This window comes from Dreissena polymorpha, chromosome 3, assembly GCF_020536995.1.
Source record: "Dreissena polymorpha isolate Duluth1 chromosome 3, UMN_Dpol_1.0, whole genome shotgun sequence".
NCBI lineage: Eukaryota > Metazoa > Mollusca > Bivalvia > Myida > Dreissenidae > Dreissena > Dreissena polymorpha.
Window position 1 is genome coordinate 38703684 of NC_068357.1, and position 23349 is coordinate 38727032.

The 23349-nt window shown below is 34.1% G+C and overlaps 1 protein-coding gene across 2 annotated transcripts in view; it reads left to right on the top strand.

The window, feature by feature from the left end:
- Positions 1 to 501: 501 nt before the first annotated feature.
- The window catches only part of LOC127873700 (alpha-actinin-like), a 60358-nt gene continuing 37510 nt past the window's right edge, over positions 502 to 23349 (top strand). The window contains exons 1-4 of one of the 2 annotated variants that reach the window (XM_052417647.1): positions 502 to 770; positions 7981 to 8215; positions 11914 to 12000; positions 20232 to 20319. In XM_052417647.1, coding sequence (XP_052273607.1) covers positions 669 to 770; positions 7981 to 8215; positions 11914 to 12000; positions 20232 to 20319 — 512 coding nt within the window. In that variant the 5' untranslated portion in view covers positions 502 to 668. The remainder of the gene's footprint in view (positions 771 to 7980; positions 8216 to 11913; positions 12001 to 20231; positions 20320 to 23349) is intronic. The other variant, XM_052417646.1, reaches the window with a different exon arrangement.

The following is a 23349-nucleotide window of genomic DNA, read 5'->3' on the forward strand; positions in this document are numbered from 1 at the left end:
GTAGTTTCGTTAATTTTAACGACAACAGAACTCTTCCAATTATTCAATCGTTTCGCGTTGCAACGCTTTATAATTTTTACGTTTTTCAAATCGTCAAAAGATACATATAATGGCTATATTGGACTATGGTAAATGTTCATTAATACTGTTTCCTCACAAATATCATAACTTAAACGAAAATTGGCAAATCTGAAACAACTTTTTCAATTTTGTAAATTTACCAAACCGTGAAAAGATCCCTTTAAATGAATTGAATATGTTAATTAAGCTTTGTTATCTGGATGCATACACATATCAACTGATCTACCATCCACTATCTTGACGATTTTATCAACATCCCTGCTGTAAAGAAGCGTGGAGTAATCATAATACAATAATCTGCAAAACGGTAAGACGTGGTCATAATTCGTAAGACCATGTGTCATTAATTAACTGATTGCTTCATGCTAAGGTGTGACTCGCGCATTCACGCGTACATGTTACAGCGGTGTTTGTGAACTTTGACCCTTTCGTTCTCGATACGATCCGAAGCATTCCGTGTTCGAGGTCACGTGATAACGTCGCCTCTGTCGGGGTGGTTTTACTTCCCCTCTTCTTTTATTTTGAATTAGTATTCATATTCCTTAGGACCATTTTAACGGATTTACTGTGATTTTAAAGCCGAAACAATGGCGTACGACGGATACCCACAGGACGAGTACATGGATCCCGAAGACGAATGGGATCGCGAGCAACTTCTAGACCCTGCATGGGAAAAACAACAGAAAAAGGTCTGTGTAATTTAAGTTTAAACCGGTTTTTGCATTTTGCTAACGCATGTTTATAGAATTGAGGTTCGTTATTGCAGTTTTAAATTATTACCAGCCTTTCAGTTGTCATTAAGCCATTAGTAGGTTGGAATGTGTCACATTCCTTGCATAGTTTGCGATGAGTAGCTTTACCGGTAGGCAACTTATGGTAGCCGCCATCTTGTAGGAGGGTCTCTTTTCCTAAGGCTAAATGTTTTATTCTTATGGTTAACGAACAGCTTTGAAGTTGTTAACATAACAATACAAAAATTTCAGTAGTAATTAGTAAAGGTGACCTATTAATTCTAGCCAATGCTTTGTATTTAATTTACAAGAATCAATTCAATATCCTAAAATTTTTATTGACATTTTGATATTTTGAATCTTCAAAGAGTATTTGTCATAAATTTGATGCCCTGCAGATGTCTGTATAAATTAATAGTCATTTTAACAATCATTAATATGTTTGCGACAGTGTATATTGGAGTTTTACATTATTAAATGCACCTGAGATAAGCTCTACAACTCTCATTTTACATGCATCAAAAGTTTTTGTAGGTTCATTTGTGCGCGTGTGAGCAGTTGAAAACTGTTTATTCAAGCATTGCTAGTACACATAGGCATGGACAATTTAACAATGAATTTATGACTGTTATGTAACTTTTTGCCACTGATGTTATCTAAAAAAGTTGTCTTTATCTAGAAAGATCCATGCACTATTTATTTTGACCAGATACTAGGGTATCAATGTTAATGATCACTTTTTGAATATGTGCCCCTTGGCAAATGGAGTGACTTTCTATGTCAGTAATGTTCAGCCTGTCATCATTTTGACAGAATCTAGTCATAGTTGTGTTCTTGTATTTACATATATGCATCAATGTGTTACCTCCTTATGAATGAGATATGGTTTTCAATATTTAACATGTAATATTATGTCATGGTTGAGCTGGTATCCATTTTTCTGCCATGATGTTTTCTCTAAATGTATTTTGTAACTCCTGTTTAAGCATGCATGAATGATCACTAGATAAATACAAACACATCAGTTGATTTTGATATTATCAGTATGGAGATATTTTACCTAGTATATTTTATGTTTAATAACGGTAGACCAAACAAAGTGAACAAATATGCTCACTCCAATTAGTGAGTAGACAGAATTGTATATGGTTGTTTGTCCAAGAGTTTACCCTTTACAGTTATTTGTTTTGATGAGTTTTTGTTTGTGACTACAAAATATGAACTCATAATTGGTAAAACACAGTCATTGATTAAATTTTAACCACTGGCTAATAGGTAAATTAATGAATTTATTTTGTTCACCATGGAAGTTTTTATGTTTGATGAACAGTTGATTAAGTTTAACTGTCGCAATTTGAATGATTATAAAGCTTGAAATTTTGTTCACAAAAGGATTAAGAGCATTTGTATCTTACTTTTCAATTAATGATATTGACAAGTTGTACATGTATGGCCTGCATTTTGAAATAAATAAATCTTGTTATGAACTAATTAAGTGTATTGAGTTTATTTTAAGAATGAAAAGAATCAAAACACTGTTTATTTCATTTGCTTATATATTGTCATGAAAGGTATGTAAACCATGTCAAATATTTGATTTCAACATATTAAGACTTTTTCTTTCTACATGTATATGGTGCTGTGAGTTACGCTTTAGCACAATTGAAAGGTAATTCACAGCCGGATCTCTTATTGTTACAACTGATAATAATTATAATGATGATGATGAGCAGAAGTAGGGAATCTTACCTGTAGATCGTAGCATAGGTAACTAGCTAGAGATAGAGAGAGAGCTGTAAGAGTATACCCTATGCCCAAACAAGGCTGTTACCCTCCCCCACATACTGCTGCGGAGCTGCTATTCTCTACCCAGCTTTCTGGCTTACAACTAGCACTTACCTGTAGCACTGTAGAGCCAGTTTTTCACTGCAGTTTATAATTAAATTTTTCTGTATTTAAAATTGATATATTGAATATTTTTCTTGGGCATTAAATCTAATTTAATAAAATCTAATTATAAGTATATATTTTTTGTAATCTTTAAATACGATTTTAAACCATTACATTTGATAATGCTGGCATATTTTACTTTAAACAATTGAAAAGATGATTGATAGGCTTAAAATATGTGTTTTTGTCGACCTTAATTGCAGAGCTCCATGCTGCAGGCATATTTTCCAATGAAGTTCACAGCTAATTTCAAAGTGTATGGTACACTGATGACCATCTCAGATTTAGTTCTGCAAGATTAGCGTTGCTTGCCAGTGACCCTGTAGAATGGAATACAAGTGCTTTCCATGTCACTGCTGCCATATGTTAGATTGTTGTTAATAAGAGATAGATCATAATACATGATATCCAGAAGATTTACTCTACAGATGCCCATGTGTATCTCAATTAGTGCTTCTTCTAGTACTTACTGCAAGTAGGGATGTTTCTTCAGATTATTTAAGTGCTAATGATGATCATTTAATTGTGTTTTTATGGTCAATTTTCTCACTCTCAAAAAACCTAAATTTTTTTCAAGTAAAACTGCCCAAAATTCTATATTTAGCGAGTTGTGTCTGTAATTATATGCCATTATTATTTTCGTCAGATAAGATTTTGTAAGAAGTTTAAAAGGACATAGTCCCTTTAAGACTGCTACTGTCTGTCTTCTTTACCATTCTTAAACTTTGATAGAATTGTGTCAGTCTGAATTCCAAAATAAATCTACAGTTTCATGTCTTGGTTTGAAACCAGTGCTCAGTTGATATCAAGTATCATACAGTACAGCTGTTCGTGCTTGTATCAGTAGCATACCATACATTCTTTTCAAATATGTACAATATCGTAAACTACTGCCTGTCACACCATTGATAAACTTGTTACTCATTTTTGATTAAACATTTTTAACTGTAACTTACCATATAGGGCTGTATTTTGATTGGCCAAGAATTAAGCCTCTAACATTATTTTGTTTACTTATCTGCGTCCGTCAAGTAAACGGTAGTGTACAAAATAGTTAAGTTTGGCTAGCTGCGTTGTAAATGCATGTCCTTTTAAGGTAAAATGTGGTTGAATTATTATGTATTCAGTCAGACGTGGCATTGTAGTGTAATGCCATTTACTGAAGGAATGTGATTTTTCACCACACCTGTATTCAGTTAACACCAAAGTTATTTTACCATTTTAGAAATGGGACCAGGGTCTGTTTTATTGGGGAAAATCCTTGGTTACTAACTTTTGAATAATTAGTGATACAACTTACTTAACACATAAAATACCAAATATATTTGTTAGATGGATATTACAACTTCAAACTTTATTTCTAAGCTAAGCAGCTCTAATACCAAATATCTGAATGTCAAAACCATCTATCGGGATGTGGGTTCAGGATTTTTGAGAAAATATACATTTTGCAATTGAACATATGACTGAATAACTGCTATAAAATTAGTTCTGGTATCATATATGTGTTAAACATTTTTGACATAATTTTTTTACACATCTCTTTAAAACTCATCCAGTCAGTTCTCCTATGTTGTCATGTGTCAGGGCTCTCAATCCATTTTAGGGGAAGCGGGTCGCTACCCTCATGAGGGGGAATTTTCGCAGCGTTTCGCTTCTGGGGGGATTTTTTTACGTACTCATTATTACATTTGTACATATTTGCACTATATTCATTTCTTTTTTCAAAATTTAGTATGTTTGACAAGATTAAATTGAAATAGAATTGAGATTTAATAATCACTAGACAAATCTTATTAAAAAAAATTTTTTTTTTTGGTTAATTTCAGGGGGAATGTTTCCCCCCAAAAGGGGAAAAAAGTATACTTATCAGGTGGGGGACTGCGGCCGAAATTCGGCCGCAGATTTGATAGATTGAGGGCCCTGTGTGTTAAAATTCATAACTGCATTCATTACCCCAGTTAACATGCTAGGTTGCACACATTCCAGCCAGCTTTCTTCATCAGTTATTCTAGGTTTGCGTCTTAATGTTGTAGTATTTTGTATTTTGTGAATCATTTTTTTTTAGATCTTGCTTAACATGTATTCGGTTGTTTACATGCAGATAACTTGAACCTTATACAACAGGCCTTTTGAATGATTATTTTTTGCAAATTTCTGTAGATTTTTATTTTTTTTCTGCATTCTAATTAAGTCAGAAAATTGAGTATTTAAATGGTTACTGTAGACGCTCCACATCTTCGGTTTGTTGTGTAATATATCTGTTTTTATGATGCTTTATAAATAATCTGTCATGACTCTCAATCTTAAATAACGGAATATTAGCTTTTTCAATTTTGTTTTACTTATTTGCTGTAGTTTTCAGTGTTAACTGTGGGAGCCATGAATTTCATAACGTATTATGTATACCAGTTCGCATACTTATTTCGTATGTTACAGTGTTTTTTTCACCATTTTGGGAATGGGGCTCGGTACCTTTGGAAATTGGGAAATATCTTGTACTTTTGCCTACAATTGGGAAATAAATGGTGTTGATTTTATGCTTACAGATAATTTAAAATTGATAATAAAAGTGATATCAATGTTATGTTTCTAAGGTTAAAATTTGAGAGCTAATTTGGAGATGATTTGACATGTTTCGACTTATTAAATTTTTTTTTTTTAAACCTTCAATTGGGAATTTTTAGGTTCCATTTGGGAAATATATATACTTTTTTCCATTGGGAATGGGTCCACATACCTGACCCAAATTTGAAGGAAAAAACACACACTGTTTTAGTTACACTATTATATTTTACTTGAATATATCTTCAGTATATATATGACTGTACTGTCACATCTAACAGATGTATATTATGTTTTTGCTCCAGTTCTCCTGAATATGTCTTGCATATGCTTTATGTGAGAATACACAGGTAATGAGGCATACATGTAAAATGCTTCACAAGTTTACAATACATACAGTGGCAAGGACCTCACTAAAACAGAATTCTATCCATCTGCATTGAGTGTGTTGGTTTATAGCATCTTCATCTACTTTCTGTTTTAGTTTGGCAGTTCATCAAAACTGTTGTATTGATATCCTGACAGCTTGAAAGTAGGATCTTGTCAAAACCATTCTATGCCAAGCATTTTGACATGGAAATTCTTGAATTATTTTGGGTCAGTCTGTGTCAGGTCAGTCTTTCTTTTTTGTCAGAAACTTTCAAAGACAATTAAAATTGAGGCAGATACATGGTTTTTTTTAGTGTGTGTGTGTGTGGGGGGGGGTAAAACATGTATTCCTCAATTCATTTTTTTGCAGAAATGCATCAATTCATGAGTAAGGTGTATAGATTACCGGGTAGATAGCAAGAATGAATAACAATTTGCTATAAAAACAGTCCTGCTTTTGCTTTTTCACTGGCTTTACTTGGCTTGCTATTTTGATAAATAGCATGTCATATTCCTGACCATATAGATTTTATCTTTCAATGGCAATCATGATACTGTCATGCACTTACAGGGATAATGCTTGCCAGTGGTTTCACACTTACAATTTTTACCAAACTCTAAATCTGTGAGCATGGTATATACACTTTCAGTCATTGAAATTCAGATTTAAATCTACAAGCAAGTCGGGCTAGTACTAAGGGAATTTGAACAAGCCCGAGTCAGATTTTACTAGCCCAAACATTTTTGTTAAAAATGCAGATAAACATAACATAAAACATCCAAAGAAGCATTCATTTATTCAATCTTTAGAATACAATACAAATTTCTTATTATTTTTTTATCCTCATCCAAGTCAGCTTCCTCGTCATCTGAGCTAGCCTCTTTCAGATCCTGAAATAAGAAGAAATTAATTTCACACACGGATTTCAATCAAATCACAATTATGAATATATACATAAAGTTTAGGTAAAATATTAGCAAAAATGTATCCCATATATCCATGTGAAAGAGAGAGCAAACCTGAACCACCAGAAAATATATAAGCAATAAAGTGCCAGGTTATTCTACAAAAAGACAGTTGACAAATGCGTCAATCACAGTTACCTCAGATTTGCATTCCTCAACGACGTACTTGAATGACAACTGTTCGGCCATTACTCTCTGTGTCCCGAACGCAACGCAAAACATTTATTTTACACAATAGTAATCCGGGAACCACAAAACCATGCGCTTTATGCGCAGTAATCCAATTATCGGCTGATTGCCCAGCATGTGTGCGCAGTGTGTTAAAACATAAGCGGCTGTTGATTTAAGCGGCTCAAAACTTTGTTAACAAATATTGAAAATGAAAGTAGAACTCGTTTTCTGTTTAATGAATTGTACAAGCACGTCGGGCTTGTAATATGGGATTTCCTACAAGCCTGAAAGAAAAAATACTAGTTTTTTGCTGTCGGACTAGTGCGAATTTCGACGACTGCACTTTCTGTTATGTCATCATTTTAGATAAAGAGGACATGTATTATTTGCCTAATTAAGCTACAGATTATTGCCGCATTGTGTAAATTTAAGCTTGGGAAGTCATTCAATTCCAAATGATGATATTACAAACAGGAGGCTCCGAGCAGAAAATGTATGAGTAGTTGAAACTCTCCCAGTTGATGGTGATTAGGTTCATTGATAAAAAGCCATGTCAGAGGCCCTTCTTATGACCCAATAATAGGCCACAAATCAAGTCACAACTGACACACTGTCAATTAATAAGTTAATAAAACCCACCCATTCAGATTGAAGTTATTGCTGTTATAGTTGGCAGGCCTTTGTCTTAGTATGTTGCAATTATAAAAACATACTTTGTGATGTTCATGTGCAGTCTATTATTGAACCATCCACTAAAGGACGCAACTAAAGCAAACCATGTGTTGAGTATGGGTTATTACAGTAGTACATGTTAATCATGCGGCAATCATGGCACCTTTGTCTACTATTATCACCTTAATCTGGTTTATTTTGATGCCATCGGTTGTGTTCATTGCAGAGGAACATGTATCTATATGTATGTTATTGATGAATGTCATTGACTTTTTTTGCAGCGTTTCCATTTCAGAGACAAGATAAGTGTCTGAAAGATAGTTGGATAGTTTGATAACCAGTGTAAGTTTCTTCAAGGAGAATGTGCATGCATTTGTTGCAGGAATTTTAAGTATGTAATTCTTTAAGCAATCAAAAATTATTAATAAAATAAGTATTGACGTAATAAAAATTGAGTATTTTTCTGTTCTTGCAGACTTTCACAGCATGGTGCAACTCACACTTGAGGAAAGCTGGTACACAAATAGAAAACATAGAAGAGGACTTTCGAAATGGCTTGAAGCTGATGCTATTACTTGAAGTGATTTCTGGTGAACAATTGCCGAAACCGGACAGGGGAAAAATGAGATTCCATAAGATAGCCAATGTGAACAAAGCCTTGGACTTTATAGCTACCAAAGGAGTTAAACTGGTTTCAATTGGTGCAGAAGGTGAGTTCCTTGACCATGAAGAAGTGGTGTTGGTATTTGAAACTAGCTCCCAGATGAAAACCCAGTCAAAGTACCATAGTTTTGAATGTACGTTGTGTGTTTTCAAGTATTGAATCTGCTATCATAACCATTGAATACTTGAATATTTCAAAAGCTATTTGCATAAGATTCCTATGCAACTACTTAAAGGTATGTGAATAACAAGCCTAACAAATATTATATAAAGCTGTCATGATCCAGTTCGAAAATGAGAGATTAAGTGTCATTGATATTTTAGTAGTCTAGAACATGCTGACCTCAGTTTTCACGTGTAGGTCAACAATGTTATCAATGTGCGAAATTCAGATTTTAAAGTAATAGCCCAAATTCTTATACACATATATAAAAAGTAAAATTTCTTACTAGCCCAACTATACATATTTTTAAATTCCCACTAGCCCGAATGGATTTTTATTAGCCAAAACCCTTTGGGCTAGTGCGAATTTGCACACTGAATGTTATTCTTCAAGTTTTAGTGCTAGTGACATTTTAAAAGAGTGGCATTAGTCACTGAACAAGACCCATTCTTTTTAGTTTCTTTTTTGTGCTAACATGTTAGTGCAGTTAATTGTTTTGTAACTAATGACTGCTAATCAGCAATGTTTTGAAATGCCTCATATGTAAGTGCTAAAATTCGTGAAATTCATTCAATTGGTTAGTTGGGATAGGTTTAAAGCTTATTTCAGTACTAATGTTTAAGTCATATTGTGTTGAATGTCTGACCCATTAGTTTTCTAGCTTGCAGTGTTTTTTTTCACCATTTTGGGAATGGGGCCGGGTCCCTTTGTATTGGGAAAATTCGTGGCGTTTTGACTGAAATTGGGAAATTAGTGTTGTTGTTGTTTTGCTAACAAATGCTCAAAAATTGAGGATACAAGTGTGTCCAGTATCATATTTACTAATGTTGATCTTATTTGGATGGGAGATGAACAAAATATTGAGATCTAAAAAAAGAAAAAAGAAATTATTTTTTATTTTTGGAAATTGGGAATTTTTAGCTCCCATTTGGGAAAAATATATGCTTTTTTCCATTGGGAATGGGTCCGGTAACCAGACCCGATTTTGAATGAAAAAAAAAACTGGCTTGATAGTATCAGAAGGGTAATTCAGGGAAATATGGAAGATTTTTGCAACCCGAAAGTTGACAGAATGTGATTACTTAACAGCCAATAGGCTGTTAATCATTAATTACATTAATGCATTTAAAAAGTCTTTTCCTTGGATTTTAGCGTCACAGATTCTGCCACAAACACTTGTATGCATCCCATCATTAGCTTCTGGTAGCATCCGTTTTTAAACGTGTGTAATGCATTCTTCCCTGGCCATACCCTACATAAAATGACCAGTGCCGGGCGAGCAAACTTGTTCTTATTTCCATCTCTGCATATTTTTGAGTCCCCTACTAGTTCGCTCTCTGTGTGTCTTGTCAGTCTGTCACACTTTTCTGGATCCTTCGATTACTTTGAAAGTTCTTCATATTTTTTCATGAAACTTGAAACATGGACAGTTGGTTATATGGAGATTATGCACGTCATTTCATTTTGTTACTACATCACGAATTCTGGTTAATATGGCAACAAATAGACTTGAAATATTGCTGAAAATGGTGGATCCTGCGATAACTTTAAAAGTTCTTCATATTTTTTCACCAGTAGGGGACTTTTATTGCTTGACAATAGTCTTGTTATTTAACCAGTAGTTTAATCAAAGTACAAATCATTTTAATTAGATTGGGGTATGGATGGCAAGCAGGCATGCAGGTCGTACATGTGGGGCAGTGTCATAAACATGGTTGCTGGGTTGATAACTGAAGTTTGCATCAACCAATTTTAGTGAACTGTGGATTGAAGCCAGCTTGCATGGAGACTGCTGTGGATTGTATATTGGGCCAGTTTAATGAAGGAAAAGGTCACTCTTACTAAAAAGTCACAACACTGTTTCTTCTCTGTAACTTGCTTTTGGATTTTAGGTAAAACACTGCCTTTTTGTGAATAGGTAGCCGTAAGGCAAGAAAACACAGGGATCACACAATTATAAGAATTGCATTGATAAATAAATGTGGAAAACTTTAATTTGAGGCATTTCTATCATGCTGTTTAGCTCGGCTGTTTTCCGAGAAACCCTGAGGTATTGTCATAGCCAGCTCGTCGTGTCATGACTGTCGTCGTGTCGTTGGCGTTGTGCTAAAACCTTAACATTTTGTCAAGGTTTTAAACATTGGCTCTAAAATCAAAGTGCTTCAAGCTACAACATTGAAACTTCATATGTAGCTGCACCTTGATGAGTTCTACATGCCACACCCTTTTTTGGGTCACTAGGTCAAAGGTCAAGATCACTGTGACCTCTAAAAAAAAATAAATTCTGACAAGCTTTCATTTATTAAACACTGCACCCACAGCCGAGCGTGGCACCCGTTATGAGGCGCTCTTGTTTCATGCAAAATAATGGCTCTGGATTTCTGTTCATACCTTGATTGCATCATAATATCTGAATAATTTATTGGGGAGTCAAAAATGTTTGGAGCCATTTTCAGCATGATACTGGTAGGATTTAGGACAATTGGTTACAATAACAAACTGGCACTTGAAGAAGTATTTGATTACTAATATTTAAACTTTACCTTCTGCTATCTCATGTTTTGATCTTTGCTAAGATATATCTCTTTGCTTTGATGTTCACCCACTGACCTGCATATTTGTACATAGCTTAGCATTCCTGAGCGTGGTAAATAGTGTTTGTGAGTTATTTTTAACATTACTCGCCATCAGAAACTTTTAAATGCTATTATATTAAATTTATATAATTAAAATCATTGGTTATATAAATGTGTGTAGTTTGAAAATTAATATTAATGTTTCTTAATACATTGAAATCCCAAATACATCAAAACAATATGCAGAAACTGCTGAGGTCAAGCTGCTTGCTTATTTTGAAAGTGAAAGCCCAAACACAAAATGTATTAATTGTTATTAATTAAAACTTATTTGTGCAAGCATATAATGTCAAATAGGAAGACGATGCTCAAAAATCTTAAAAACAAATGTAAGACAATGAAATTTATAGGATTTAGCTTATAATTACAAAATATCCTTTGAACATTTAATGGTCTTATTGTCTTAAACTGCAGAGGTTAGTGGTTGAATATTTGGCCCTACTGTCTTTTTGTATGTAATAACATGCTTGCAATTTTGATATTGCCAAGGCAGTAAATTTCCCTTTGTAACATTTCATATTCAATTTAAGCAGTTTGTTCTTAGAGAAAGGAAAAGTCAAGGTTGCTAATTGTGATCACGATTTCCATTAAAAATTGATGATTCCTTCTCTGGCCAAAGTCTTAATCGTTGGATGTTTAAGTAATTATAAATTAATAGTTAATGTTCTTTGCTGAAAGTTGTGTATTGTTATACTACGCAACTCATAAATAGAAAAACAAACCATGACTGTCAGATAGAAAACCCCCCATAATGATGTTCTTGGCAAATGAAATAACTAATAATACATGTATTTGAAAATATATCCTTTCTGATTAAACTTATTTGTATTTGTTAGTTTGTTCAAACACATGTTTGTTGTTCTAGCCTGTCAACATATCTACCACGGAGCCCACTCACCTTTTTGAGTTTCTAAGATAATAAAATATTTTTCCTTTTGCTTTGCAGAAATTGTTGACGGCAATGTAAAAATGACACTAGGTATGATCTGGACCATTATCCTGCGATTTGCCATCCAAGACATTACAGTAGAAGGTAAGACACCAATTGTGTTTCTCAAAGATTTTCAAACATAATATAAATTGACCGTTAACTTATACAGATCATTCATCATGTCTATGTATGTTGAGTTTTGGTACACTGGACTGTTTGTGGTGGTTTGAGATTATTGATAGTTGTAATGTCGTTATGTGGTACTTTTTGAACAATATTTACATAGTGATTGGTTGAAATAGATAACTGTGTTTTCATAATGATCAGGGTTGTATATAGCAGCACAATTCATATCCTAATTAGGACAAGGATATTGGACATAACAAGGGCTTTAAGGGATCTTTTCACGTTTTGGTAAATTGACAAAATTGAAAAAAAATGTTTCAGATTCGCAAATTTTCGTTTTAGTTATGATATTTGTGAGGAAACAGTATTACTGAACATTTACCATGGTCTAATATAGCCATAATATGCATCTTTTGACGATTTTAAAACCTAAAAATTATAAAGCGTTGCAACGCGAAACGATTGAATAATTTTGAGAGTTCTGTTGTTGTCCTTAAATTTTGTTACACTACGAAGATTGCTTTTTATAAGGTATAAAATACGTCACCTATGTATACTTGTTAGAATAGCCGAGAGGGTAAAAGCGTTTTTACTTCAGGACCTCGGCAGAACTCCAGGGGTCACTGGTTCGAAACCTGCTCCAGGCAAAGTTTTTTTCCCTTTTTTAATTTTATTCTTTATTTTTTACTGCAGCTTTTATGATCAAATGTTTACATTTATCAATAGAAAGCATTTAATGAATAACTTCAGAACATGCCAAAATCTGTGAAAAGGCCCCTTCAATCTAACATCATTAAATCAAACCTTATCTTGTATTTATGTTGAACACACTATTAATGTGTCAACCTGGTTCAGGTTACCTCCCCCTATTTTATGGCTAATAGTAGGGACTATTTGCTCAAGTCAAGCTGTTAAACTTAGGGCTTAATCTGGCTTGCTACTGCATTGACTCCTGGACGACCATGGAATGATAAGTGCTGAATACCCTGGGTAAGGGTTTAATTCACCTGGTGTAACTATTACAGTCATTTGATAGTGGTATCATCTTAAACAAGTGTCTGTTCACTTTCACATGAAAATGTTTAAGGGAATTATGTTTCCGAAGCCCCTTTCAACTTTCGTGATTGCTATTTGCAAAAAAGTAACAACATACAATCCTATAAAAAGGTATTGTATTGATCTCTGATGTAAATTTTGTATAATTTGATCACTGATGTTATGTAAGTAATAACTATTTTGATAACTGATGTTAATGTTAACTACTATGACCATATTTCGCTCATAAAGCGCCATTATGATGGCCTAAAAGGCATATATTGTATTAAATTTAAACAAGTCAAATCATTTCAATGGAAGATGGTAGCTTTGTGGTAGCTTCTTATATAAAACTGATTGCAAATTTTAAATATGGCCAAGGAAGAACTAAATGAAATGAGGCACATTTAAATTGACATTCCTTCTGTGCATACTTGGTGCTGATATTTATAGTTAAAGATCCATTTCAATGTTTGTGTGAAAATGACAGCCCGGACTTTGCACGCTGTGATTTCCTGTCACAACTCCTTAAAAAATTGTATAATACTGCATACATGTAGCTGTTGTGACACAATGATGCTGCCTTTAATCGTGCGTAAATATTTAATTAGGTTGGTTGGCCTCATAGTGTATTTAGGGCTGTTTAAGGCAGATTACACTGCCGACAGCCAATGTCAGTGATAATTAAATCAAAATTTTAAGCACTTAAGAATGACTCATTGAATGCCTGCCAAGTTATGCATTGTCTGTGTATTTAAAGTAGAGTTTGTTGAAAATGGGGAGTTTTTCAATATATTTCCTGTAAGGATAGGCAGATGGCTTGTATTGGGGAGTTGGGTTAAGAAATGCCGATTTCACACAGGAATGCCTGAGTTTGCACTGTATTCAATTGAAAACTTCCTATCACTTTATTGTGTTTCGCTAGTTTTCATTTTTACTTTTGAACACTTAAAAGTTTTTGGTATGTTGATTGAATTAATTGGTGTTTTGTTTATAACTTGCGCAATGTGTTGACAACGTCTATAACTGAATTAATTGGTGTTTTGTTTAAAACTTGCGCAATGTGTTGACAACGTCTATAACTACCTAATTTTCATATTTTATATAATTTAATACAATTGATCTGTAATGGTGAAATATACGAAATGCAATGATAAAATAATTTCCATAGAAAAAAGCTAACACATGAACTTTTTTTCTCACAATTTGTCCAACCATTAGAGCAATCTTTATCTCAGGATTTTTTTAAAAGAATTTTATCAGTTTATGCTAGTTTTATGTCATCATCTCTCAACATAATTGCTCCTATATTTAGCTCATTCCCAGGAATGTTTGCTGGTCCAAATAATCACATCAGCTGATTTATGTTTTTATCAGTGCACCATTAGATATATACAGAGCAAGATGATTTGTTATTTTCTAGAGCAGCTAGGCATCCCTCAGGTGTAGTTGTATGAATCGTATCTGTCCTGACCTTGCTTGAGCATTACCAAGGTTGTCAGGTATTGTGTATGAAAACAGCCGCTGTGTTTATGTGAATACATTTTGTACTGTGCAATAAGAGGAGTGGATTTTTTCCAAATCATTAACCATAATCCTGACAACTTCAATATTGTCTGGGATGTGTTGAAATTATTTTAGGTTGAATAAAATTTTGAGCTTTAGAAGATAGGATAATTTTTATGCCCCTCTTCGAAGAAGAGGGGGTATATTGTTTTGCTCATGTCGGTCTGTCCGTCCGTCCGTCGGTTTATATGTCCGTATGTCCGTCCACCAGATGGTTTCCGGATGATGACTCAAGAACGCTTAGGCCTAGGATCATGAAACTTCATAGGTACATTGATCATGACTCGCAGATGACCCCTATTGATTTTGAGGTCACTAGGTCAAAGGTCAAGGTCACGGTGACCCGAAATAGTAAAATGGTTTCCGGATGATAACTCAAGAACGCTTATGCCTAGGATCATAAAACTTCATAGGTAGATTGATAATGACTGGCAGATGACCCCTATTGATTTTCAGGTCACTAGGTCAAAGGTCACGGTGACCCGAAATAGTAAAATGGTTTTCAGATGATAACTCAAGAAAGCTTATGCCTAGGATCATGAAACTTGATAGGTACATTGATCATGACTCGCAGATGACCCCTATTGATTTTCAGGTCACTAGGTCAAAGGTCAAGGTCACGGTGACCTGAAATAGTAAAATGGTTTCCGGATGATAACTCAAGAATGCTTATGCCTAGGATCATGAAATTTGATAGGTAGATTGATCATGACTCGCAGATGACCCCTAATGATTTTCAGGTCACTATATCAAAGGTCAAGGTCACGGTGACCCGAATTAGTAAAATGGTTTCCGGATGATAACTCAAGAACGCTTATGGCTATGATCATGAAACTTCATAGGTACATTTATCATGACTTGCAGATGACCCCTATTGATTTTGAGGTCACTAGGTAAAAGGTCAAGGTCATGGTGACCCGAAATAGTAAAATGGTTTCCGGATGATGACTCAAGAACGCTTATGCCTAGGATCATGAAACTTGATAGGTACATTGATCATGACTCGCAGATGACCCCTTTTGATTTTCAGGTCACTAGGTCAAAGGTCAAGGTCACGGTGACCCGAAATAGTAAAATGGTTTCCGGATGATAACTGAAGTATGCTTATGCCTAGGATCATGAAACTTCATAGGTACTTTGTTCATGACTCGCAGATGACCCCTATTGATTTTCAGGTCACTAGGTCAAAGGTCAAGGTCACGGTGACCCGAAATAGTAATATGGTTTCCGGATGATAACTCAAGAACGCTTATGGCTAGGATCATGAAACTTCAAAGGTACATTAATCATGACTTGCAGATGAACCCTATTGATTTTCAGGTCACTATGTCAAAGGTAAAGGTCACGGTGACCCGAAATAGTAAAATGGTTTCCGGATGATAACTCAAGAACGCTTATGGCTAGGACCATGAAACTTCAAAGGTACATTGATCATGACTCGCAGATGACCCCTATTGATTTTCAGCTAACTAGGTCAAAGGTCAAGGTCACAGTGACATAAAACATATTCACACAATTGCTGTCACTACAACGGAGAGCCCATATGGGGGACATGCATGTTTTACAAACAGCCCTTGTTTTAATTAAAGCCGGTATTTACATTTTGTAGTATTAAATGTGTTCATGCTATGTGATAAGCCTAAAATACATGACCTATCCCCAAAACAAGTTATGTTAAAGGGATTGAGTCATACCCGCCAAATAGAAGATACAAAACCTCTTATATATTCGATTTGTTTGTGCACTGTTGTGTATCATGCAGTTAGACTCTTCCTGTTACCTTTCGGTACATAAATAATCCCTGTTTGGTCATCTGGCTTAGAAAGGTATAGAACTTTGAAACCATTAGCTCTAATTGTATACTTTGATGGTAATAAATGTAATTGGTACTATTGCATAGGTACTGTGTGGGACACAGCAATCGAATACCACAATGCTTTCACCTTTGTACCCACCCTTTTAACCTTTCTCCTCTGGACTGATCAAGCAAGGATGAGGAAATTACAGTTGACTAAACATTATGTTTCATTTTTATCTTCAAAATAAATGTAGTAACTGTAATTGTTTAAAAACCACATTTAGGCACATTGTGTTTAATCCCAGGATTTTCTCAATTATATTTTTTTACTCAAAAACTTTCAACGGTTCTCATATGAAATGCTCCTTTTTCTTACTTTTGATCCTTGATTATTCCATAAAAATTTGTTTCACTGTCTTTTCTGATAGGTGATCTGTCTACTAAAGAATTTCATTTGAAAAACAACAATTGAAACTGAAGACTACACAAATTACTTTATTGACCAATTAAAAAATCACAAAAGTAACGGAAAAGTGAAGCAAAAAAATACAGCAATTTCATGTGTACTGGATTCTAATGACACTCAGTGTAGGAACATCAGATGAAGGCATTTTTGTCGAGATGGATATTGATGTCTAGTCTCAACTTTAATGGCACAGTTTTCTTGTATCTTTTTTCACAAGTTCTGACAGTTTTATGGTGTCTTTTAAGTGTAATGTCTACTTTGAATAGATTTCTACTTGCTTCACTCTTTGATAATAATGTCAACGGCTAAAAATCTGACACGGGAGTATCCCTTTTGACTTCCATATTTGAGCTCTATGTTTCAATATGTTTAAAAGTGGAAAATGCCAAATTGGTATTACAATATGGTCTATTTGTGATTGTCATTCTTTTTAATTTGAAATTTCAAAAAGACAAAACTGGTAGAAAACTAATTGCTCATCATGCCCATATGGCCTTTCAGATTATAGAAACCCATTGTGGTGGACTGCAGGAATACAAAAAAAAAGTAAATGGCCTCTTGTAAATTGGTTGTCAGTTTCGCTAGTAAATCGGTTGACAATCACATCACTTGACCAGTGAACTTTGGTTCTGATGTTGTTAAAGTTGTATATGTCAGGATCCATACATCCCTGCTGTATCAAATAACTTCCTACCATTGTCTGGCCTGTGAACTGAGGGCGCAATTTTCAATCATTTTCAATTATCGCGCATCAGTAAACCATTTTGCTGTTTAGTTAGCATTTACTCTAGACAAGTAGAATGATTTTTTTGTCCTTTGCTTTTCATCTTAACACATTTAATGTCTTTAATTATTTTAATTTTTTCCTTTTTTACTGAAATATGAGTGCACCTTACACAGTCTGTTATGAATAAGGTGTGGGATATAATAAGATCCAGTTTTTACAACTCTTTATGGTTCATTTAATATTTGTGTAATGTTTACACTGCATTGGTTTAACTATTTTACTTGGTTACTGCTGGTAAATGTGAAACAATTTTACATGTTTTATAAAGCATGACAAACCATAATTATTATTCAGTGTAGCCAGTAAGCATAACAATAGAACAAAATGTAAGAGTTTTTCAAACTTTGTCAATAAACTGTTTCATTTCTTACTTTAAGTCTGGTTTCCATTTCGAACACCATTTAAAATAGAGTGATGCAGTTTAACAATGGTAAAAACAATGAAAAACAAAATAGTTGATAGTCATTTGATGCTATATAATTATAAGTATATGATAAGGCAGTAAATTAAATATTTCATTTTAATTTACCATCTCTTAAAGGGATCTTTTCACGCTTTGGTAAATTGACAAAATTGAAAAAAGTTGTTTCAGATTCGCAAATTTTCGTTTTATTTATGATATTTGTGAGGAAACAGTAATACTGAACATTTACCATGGTCTAATATAGCCATTATATGCATCTTTTGACGATTTTGAAACCTAAAAATTATAAAGCGTTGCAACGCGAAACGATTGAATAATTTGGAGAGTTCTGTTTTTGTCGTTAAATTTTGTGAAACTACGAAGATTGCTTATATAAGGTATAAAATACTTCAAATATATGTATTCGGCGGAATAGCTCAGTAGGCTAGAGCGTTTTTACTTCAGGACTCTGGCAGGACTCCAGGGGTCACTGGTTCGAAACCTGGTCCGGGCAATGTTCTTTTCCTTTTTTTAATTTTATTCTTGATTTTTTACTGGAGCTTTTACGATCCAATGTTTACATTTATCGATATAAAGCATTTAATGAATAGGTTAAAAAATGCCAAAATCTGTGAAAAGGCCCCTTTAAAGGCCAGCAGTAGTGGCATAATCTTATATTGGGTGACTTGTCCATTTCTTACAGATATTGTAAATTTTTCTTATGCATGTAGTTATTGACCTCATTTGCTTGCCTTTCCATTTCATATTAAGCTTGGACTTCTAGTAGAAATGTTGTATAAAAACAAGTATTTACTGTCAATTGTTACATTTGTCTTACTGCCTTATGTAGTGGTGGTAATAAATCATATAGCGTCAATTACCTCCTGTGTTTAGCTGTTAAGTTCTGGTCATATAAGGTCATTATGGTATACATATATATAGTAAAGTATGTTATCCCTCATTTTCAGCAATTTTCAGATGGGGAAAAACACAATAAATTTATTCTTTCACCTTTGGGTGATCATCATATCATACTCATTATGTACCAACATTGTATCTACATGATGTTCTAACCAAGATTGTGGGCATGTGGTAATGGTTAGGCTAATTACTGTCATGTGTCTGCTAATATGTTTCCTTCATGCAGTTGAGTTATTTACACACCACTGCTTTCATGCTTATTTTCTTCATTATTTTGTTTATAGGTTATATAAGTCCACTGAACATAATATTGTGAAGTTGAATCGACTTATATATAAGAAAAAGTTAAAAAGTATAATAGACTTTTGCTGACAAATAAAAAAAAGCAAGGGAATAATAACACCATCTTTGCTTTATTGGTGTGAAATTATTGAAATGAAAGTTTTTCCAATATTTGACTCAATAGAGGATTGATGTTTCAGAAATAATCTTGGGGGAAAAACGTTCTTAAAATGCAGGTCCTACAAACTTTTTAAACCTTGCATTCATCTGAATAATTCTTTCTGTATTGTTTTTTGCTCTGTCTCAACAGTAATAAATAGAAACTTAGGTGAATTTTATTCTTTTGCATATTAATTTCCTGCATAGTGTGCACATTTTGCAGCTATTCTGGTGTTAACTGGTTTACCGACTTCTCTTATTATTACTACCTGGTGGTAGTAGGAGTATTATTCCTATGTCAAACTGTGCATCACATAGGTGTATTGTTTCTGGCAAGAAAAATATTGCTGATCATTTACTTTTCTAGTGTCTGATAAGTTGCCAATTTTGTATATTCTGTCTGGCAATCTTTTGGTCCTTGCTGCAATATTGCCGTAACTGTTATTATTGTTTAGTATGGTTAGGTCTGTGTTGTTCTGAGTTGGCCTCACCGATTGAGCAAGGTATTTTTGGTATATGTTTGCCATGTAGTTATTGGAAGAATGTATCACCAGTTTTTACAGTAAATTGTACCATGACTGAAATACAATGAAGATGAAAGTTTGGAAGTTATAAACAAAGAATTTGAGCTTATTCTGTGATTGAACAATGTGGGCAATAATTAAATGCATCCACATTGAACATTTATGCATATTTCTTTACTGATCTTCAAAGATAAAAAATTATTAACAGTGTTTAAAGCAAACAAATATTCAAATTTCCTACATTAAATGCTGTTATTTTGTTTCAGAATTGACGGCAAAAGAAGGCTTACTTCTGTGGTGCCAGAGAAAAACAGCGCCATACAAGAATGTTAACGTTCAGAACTTTCATCTCAGGTAAGAAGCTGTTGGCCGCTTTCATCAGCTGATGACAATGAATGATAAGATTCACAATGATCACAATGTCCTCTGTTGTTCATTAAAACTGATTTTAAGTACTGTTGGCATAGTTACATTCCGTTTATACATTGCAAAGAAAGTGTTACGAAATATGCACCAATAGTCAATTTGCTCCCTTATGGTCAGAAATATAGGTTGCATTTTTGTTGTAAGCTGCTTATGATATTAGGGTCTAATTTGGAAAGTTTTATTATGATGATTCAGGTACTGTTCTTTAACAGATTTTAGTGTGGAAAGTTCCTTTACATGGTCAGTATTATTGGAGCTAAATTTTCATTTGTACAATTAAATATTAACCAGTATAAAAACTTCCTGTTGACAAAAAGTAACATTTTCAGTTCTTTCTTTATATGATCCCCCAAAATTTATTTTGGGGGGTGCATATAGTCACCGCTTCGTCTGTCCGTGTGTACGTCTGTCAGTCCGTCCGTGCACAATTTTTGTCCGGGCTATTTTTCAGCAACGTATGACTGGAATTCAATGAAACTTTATGGGAAGCTTCACTACCAAGAGGAGATGTGCATATTATCAGCGGGTTCTGGTCAGATTATTTTTCACAAGGTTATGGCCCTTTGAAATTTTCGATTAACTGTACATATAGTGCTTTCTTGTCCGGGCTATTTCTCAGCAACTAATGACCGGAATTCAATGAAACTTTATGGGAAGCTTCACTACCAAGAGGAGATGTGCATATTATAAGCGGGTTCTGGTCGGATGATTTTTTACAGGATTATGGCCCTTTGAAATTTTCCATTGTACATATAGTGCAATTCTTGTCCGAGCTATTTCTCAGCAACTTATTATGGGAATTCAATGAAACTTTATGGGAAGCTTCACTACCAACAGGAGATGTGCATATTATCAGCCGGTTATGGTCGAATGATTTTTCACAGAGTTATGGCCCTTTGAAATTTTCAATTGTACATATAGTGCAATTCTTGTCCGAGCTATTTCTCAGCAACTTATCACGGGAATTCAATGAAACTTTATGGGAAGCTTAACTACCTTGAGGACATGCGCATGTTATTAGTGGGTTCTGGTTAGATGATTTATTTAGAGAGTTATGGCCCTTTTAAATTTTTAAGTTGCTTAACCATCCATCGTATTATTTTGTCCAAAGTTATGCCCCTCAAGACGTTTCCTTTTATCTGAATATATAGTGCAATATTGTGACAAAAAAACCTTTGGGGAGCATCACCTGTCTCCAACGGTTTCTTGTATGTACTTTTATTTAGTAAAAACTGGAAACAAAATCTCTAAAACCATAATGTTGAGAGATTTAGTATTTGGCATGTAACATGGTATGGTGGTCCTTTACCAAGTTTTGTCAAATCATGCCTTTGGAGTCAAAACTGGGCCCTCTTTGGGGACAACTTTTTCCGCTTATGAGTAGAGTTTGAAAAAAAAAAATCTCTAAAAATGCAAGACAAAGCGGTTCTATATTTGTTATGAAACATACGTTGGTTGCTTTCAAATTTGTTCCAATCATGCCCCGGGGATCAAAAATGTCATCACCCTTGAGGTAAATTGTTTCCTTTTTATTTCCCTTATTCAGATGTTTGGTATTTGCTATGTAAGATTAATTTAATTCATCAATGTCACATACTATAACTACATTTGACACCATGCTTCAGTGGCATTGAGTTGACTTTAAAAGTACACTCGCATGAAATAAATGAATAAATACCATAATTTTACACATCTGGCTATGTAAATGGTATCATTCCATTTTATAGAGACAATATTTCAATAACTTTGGAATTTATTGTCATTGTTCATTTTCAAAAGAATTATAGTCATCTTGGTTTTTCTCACAGCAAAGAGAAAGCTGTAAGTGCATTGGTCACTTTGAACTATTATTCTGTGAGTCAGACGCGGTATTCACAATGTATTTTCCTTAGTATATAATTATGCATTATCTAAGACTTTCCATTGATTGTTGACTTGCAACAATTCAAATGAGTAGGAGTAGCAAATGGAATGTTTATTTGCACCAGTCATTTGCATTATTCCGCATATTTGATAATTATTCCACTAACAGGGGTGTGATTTTTCCGCGGATCCGCTGATTTCCGCGGATCAGGTTGTCCTGGATGTCACTTCTGAGATTTGCGTAAATTCGTGTTTAAAAATGTGGGGGAGAGGGGCTACCACCAATTCCGCGGACGTATTTCATAAGCGGCCCGAAATATCCGCGGCCCGCGAAATCTCTCCGCATTTTACACTGGTAGATTCTGCCTAAGCATTTTTAAAACGAGCCATATAATTGGCTGTCGTTTCCCAATCTTCCAATTAAAATCGTGTTCTTAAAATGCGCTCTGTGATTTGTTTGCAAATGGCGCCGTTGTGAAGAGAAAATTAAGATTATTGAAATAACAAATAGCAATCGAATAAACGACTGACATCACCTAGTCTGATAGGAATAATGAAATGTATTTGTCAAAAAAAAGACTACGTTTTAGATACACACATATTTTGTTAAGAAATGTGCCCACTGAATTTTTGTGTCACGGAAACCAGTGTTTGCAAATTGGAGTGTAGTCTACTCGTGAAGTTAAACAATTTAGAGAGTATCGTTCGAACATGGAAATAGACAAACATGATTTGATTTTTATATGTCTGTGGGTCTGTGTATAATCAGATTCATATGCATATTCTGCTTTTTTATGTTTGTCACGCTGTTCAGTTAACTGAAATAGCTTTGAACTGAGTGAAGATGTGAAATGCAAGATATTGAAAGGTAAACAAATTAAATATATTAATTTAACTCAGTCAATACATCATTTAAACACCAGAAGAACACTCAAGTGTGTTTGTTTATATTTAGTCTATTAACTGTCATTCAATACATTGAAAAACTGCTGCTATTGATCACAATAAATACTTACTTAACTGTTTACTTTGCATCCTCAGTATGATTAATGTGAAGTTTAACAGGTTTTTATAAAGAAATATTGTTATGAAGTT